Here is a 4049-nt window from a genome sequence, read left to right as displayed (position 1 = left end):
TCATTTTTGCAGCACCTTTTTTCTGTAAAATCTAATTCCCTTAATGTAATTCTCTTTCATTAGCCTCCTATTTTGAGCGTTTGTTGTCTCTCGCGATGTGCGTATATTATTTATGAATATACAATAAAATTGGATGGTTTTTCATTGTCAAAGAAAAAGAGGTGCATAATTTTTTTAAAAAAAACATACGGATTATTGATCCATATGACCTTATAAATTGTTAATCTATATGTTTCATACGGATTGCTGATCCGTAGTATTTTTTAAAAAAATAAAATTGAAAATATTTTTTTAATTTGTTTTGTAGTGTAATTTTTTTAATAGTTTTAGCAATTTTATAAATAAGAACTTTAAATTTTAATTTAAAAAAAAAAATAAAAAAGAAAACTCATACGGATTGTTTCCATATGAGTTAAAAAAAACTCATAAGAATCAATGAGTTTTTTTTCCAATTTTTTTTTTGAAAATTAAAAATAAAACAAAACTCATCGGATCACTGTATGAATCATAAGGATCGCCAATCCGTATTTAAAGAAAAGGTGAAAAACATTTTAACCATTTCACCAGTATTATTGGGTGTCCCAATAAAAATATGGGTGCCCAAAGTAAGTGCCATCTCATTATGTTTGATTTTCTGTGGCGCGGCTTAAACCCATAAATATTTATGTATTTATGTATTAAAACAGAAAAAATGAGAGAAAAAATAAATGACATTTTTGGGCTGTGCCTGTGTCTTCGACTGACTTCACCTTTTATTATATCTTCTTCCAGCACTGCGTTGCGTTTGGAAACTCTGATTACTTAGAGATCTCAAATTTTGATTTCGTAAGTTCACTTTTCATTTTCTAGTCTTTATTAATTTCAATGTCACACACACTTATGAAATAGGAGGGTGGGATGGTTGATTTGATTGGAAGGGTTTCAAAGTTATGATCTTTTGCAATGGATTTCTTCTGGGTCGGTTTCAATTTTTTTGTTTATAGTTGTTGTTTGGTACTGTGAAGGGAGATTAACAGTGGGAAGGTGTTGCAGATTGATTTGGTTGTGGGAAGATGCACCCTCCTTTAACATTGCACAAACACCCAATGTGTGCTGAAGTGAGTCTGTTTCATCATCCTATTTTATAATAAATATTATAAATATTTACTGTTTATTATTGTTTTTGAATATTAGTATTAATTTGATTCTCATGGTTATATCATGGGGGATAATGGCTAGCTGTAGGATATTTGATCCTAATCCTAGAAATAGAAGACTTTGATTATGGCCCTATTTAGATAAACTTATTTGTAAGTATTCATGAGAAAACAATAAAAAGATAAAATGAATTGAATTTTTCACAAGTTAGCTCATGCACTTACAAAGTTGTAATGGCTAGGTGGAGCTTTATTTTGAAAGAGCTTCAATTTCCTTTTCCTTTCCTTTGCAGTCCACGGTGGATTTAGGAATCACGTTTGTGAATTTAGAATTTCAGATCACTAAATTTTTCTTTGGTCCTCAAAGTCATCATAATTGGCCTTGCAAATGTGAAGCAATATATATATTTTAATTTAGGCTGTGCCCTTATGCAGATTATTGAGCAGTTTCAAAAGTGTCATATAGAACATCCTATTGCAAAATTCTTTGGTGAATGTACTGATTTAAAAATAAAATTGGATCGCTGTTTCAGAGAAGAGGTGAGCTTTTCTTTCTTTCTTTTTTCTATTTTGTTGATTTGTTGTATTTAAGGGTCTCTGTTGTTTTCCCACAGAAAGCTTTGAAGCGGAAGGCCAACTTTGAAGAGAGCAAAAAGTTGAAGGAACAGTTGCGAGCTTTGAGGAAAGAAAATGCTGCAAGCAGTGGTCAATAGAAGAGTCTTTTAAAATGTTGAAAATACGAAATTGTTTTGCAAATTACAATCCACAATTTTGTGCAAGGGCTCGATATGATATGTATCTTGCAGCCTTAAAAGAGGGTTATTGCAGATAATATTGTTTGAAGTATATCTGATGCTCTTGCCTTCAGTGCTCTATCTTTATGCTGCTCACTTACATACCTTCGGTCTTTTTTATAAGAAACTAGTGATAGTGTAAAAATATATCATCACTTCTTTCTTAACAAAAAATAAAAATGAAAGGTAATATATGTGGACAACTATATGTAAAATTTTAAATGAGGATCCTAGAAGATTTAGGTAGTTAAAATTCAAATCTGATTTGATTTTATTCTATGAGATTTTGTTAGCTGATATCAAGATCAGATTATGCATATCTGATTTGATATCAACTATATGTGAATCTTTCTGCTTTATTCACTTCCTGAACAGTTTCTGTGTCCATTCTGGATTGAATACCTGTATATCTTGGTAAGATTAGGGTCAACGGTTTGTGCCTGTCTATTCCATCCATCCCTTCATGGAGTTAGGGCGTGTGTTGTGTCCTTTCCGATGCCCTCAGCTGCATTTCGGAATCAAAGAGTCATGGTGCTTTAGTTGTGGGTTACCAGGGATAAGTTTGACTGCCCTAGTAGATAGGGTGGTAAGATGAGCACTACGATCGAAGGGCTCACTCTATGGAAGTCTTTTTGAATCAATAAAGGAAGAATGCATTCCTATGGAATCCGCTCTTGGGAATAGAAGGGGAATGGAAATGAAGGTTAAAACCTTTTATTATTCTATTAAATAGAAAAGGGTAATCGAGATCCTAACTCGAAAGAAATAGGGCATTACATTAAGTTCTACTTAATGAGCAGAATATTGATCGGGGAGATCTCGCCCTATTGTGGAACTTTAACATGACCTTTGTTTGTCCATGTTACCCGTCACTTGAGATTTCACCACACTCCTCTTTGCTTATTGTTACATAGGAGTGACTATAATTAAGGTGACTTTCCAACAATATTTTATAGATGAGAGCATCACGCTGAAAGAAAAAATCAGTAGGAATTCTCTATTTATCTATCAGTGTGTGTATATGATGATGTAATTGGGATTTAAACTTGGAATCAATGAATAGAGAACACTCACTTATAAAAATAAATATAGTTTCTAAGCATCTACCTTTTAGCCGTAACTATTGCCATGACCATAACATGCTTGGATTCCACATTTCCACTTCAGATAACAAGTCAACATGTTTCAATACGGATCTCTGCATGATGTAGATGGTATGCATGACAATTTAGCTTGAAGATTGCCTTCAGAGGATATCTTATTAAAAAGACAAAAATCAATTTAGGTATCACAACATTTACTGTTACCTGTAATGTGCATATAGCTCACTCTAGTTACTTCAATGAAGTCTCCTCAAAATCAACACCATGCTTTCTTTTGCTAAGATGGAGCACTGCATAGCATTTAGTGTAACTTTGTTTTCTCAAGTCTCTTTTATTTCTGTTGGCCTAAAATCCTACAGAATTGGGAACATGTTTCCTAGATTTTTCAGATTATAGTTTATTCAATGGTTACAGCCAAAAAGGAGTATAATAACGAATTGTACAATTACCCAATTCTATATATAGTTTTATTGCGTGTTTGGAAACACTTGTGCAGAGGATAAATCCACGTCAAGTTGGTCTTTGATGCAGAAGCTATTATGGGGAGCATTAACAGAAACTCGCATATAAGGAGTTTCTGAGGCGGTTCCAAACATACACTAAATATGTTTTGGCACGTAAAGTGTGATTTTTCTTTCATCAACACAAACAATGATGATAGTTTTAATAAATATGATTCCATCCTCGATAAACCCATCAGCTTTTATTCACTCATGGTACTTAACAAACCATAGAATTTAATTTTTATGTATTATTAATGTAAAATATTTATATTATCAATCAATAAAAAATCATCATTATTCACTAAAAAATAAAAAACCATCATTAGTATCACTTTTAAGATAAATACTATAAAAATAAAGAAATTTATCATACATGACAATTTATAATTAAATGATACTCCATTTGTCACTAATGATAATATCTTTTTAACTCATTCACACCCTTTAAGAAGAATAATTAATTTAATTAATCACATTAAATCTATCAATTATTTATACTATCATTTTAAAATA

General features: G+C 31.7%; 1 protein-coding gene across 2 annotated transcripts; it reads left to right on the top strand.

Moving 5' to 3' along the window:
- The first annotated feature begins 692 nt into the window (after nucleotides 1–692).
- LOC100785247 (COX assembly mitochondrial protein 2 homolog) lies at nucleotides 693–2003 on the top strand. 2 transcript variants are annotated; one of them, XM_003553064.4, is made up of 4 exons: nucleotides 693–825; nucleotides 1033–1097; nucleotides 1572–1676; nucleotides 1751–2003. In XM_003553064.4, the coding sequence occupies exons 2-4, from the start codon at nucleotides 1053–1055 to the stop codon at nucleotides 1847–1849; spliced, it is 249 nt and encodes an 82-aa protein (XP_003553112.1). In that variant the 5' UTR covers nucleotides 693–825; nucleotides 1033–1052; the 3' UTR covers nucleotides 1850–2003. The 2 variants fall into 2 exon arrangements, with proteins under 2 accessions (XP_003553112.1, XP_006602036.1); XM_006601973.3 differs by having other exon boundaries at nucleotides 698–825; nucleotides 1005–1097.
- The last annotated feature ends 2046 nt before the right edge of the window (nucleotides 2004–4049 follow it).

Source organism: Glycine max, chromosome 18 (genome assembly GCF_000004515.6).
Source record: "Glycine max cultivar Williams 82 chromosome 18, Glycine_max_v4.0, whole genome shotgun sequence".
NCBI lineage: Eukaryota > Viridiplantae > Streptophyta > Magnoliopsida > Fabales > Fabaceae > Glycine > Glycine max.
This window is presented reverse-complemented; position numbering and strand designations above follow the sequence as displayed.

Coding starts and splice junctions, on each gene's coding strand:
- LOC100785247 (XM_003553064.4), top strand. CDS start 1,053: ATGCACCCTCCTTTAACATTGCACAAACACCCAATGTGTGCTGAA. Junction 1,098..1,571: donor AACACCCAATGTGTGCTGAA/GTGAGTCTGTTT, acceptor GCCCTTATGCAG/ATTATTGAGCAGTTTCAAAA. Junction 1,677..1,750: donor ATCGCTGTTTCAGAGAAGAG/GTGAGCTTTTCT, acceptor GTTTTCCCACAG/AAAGCTTTGAAGCGGAAGGC.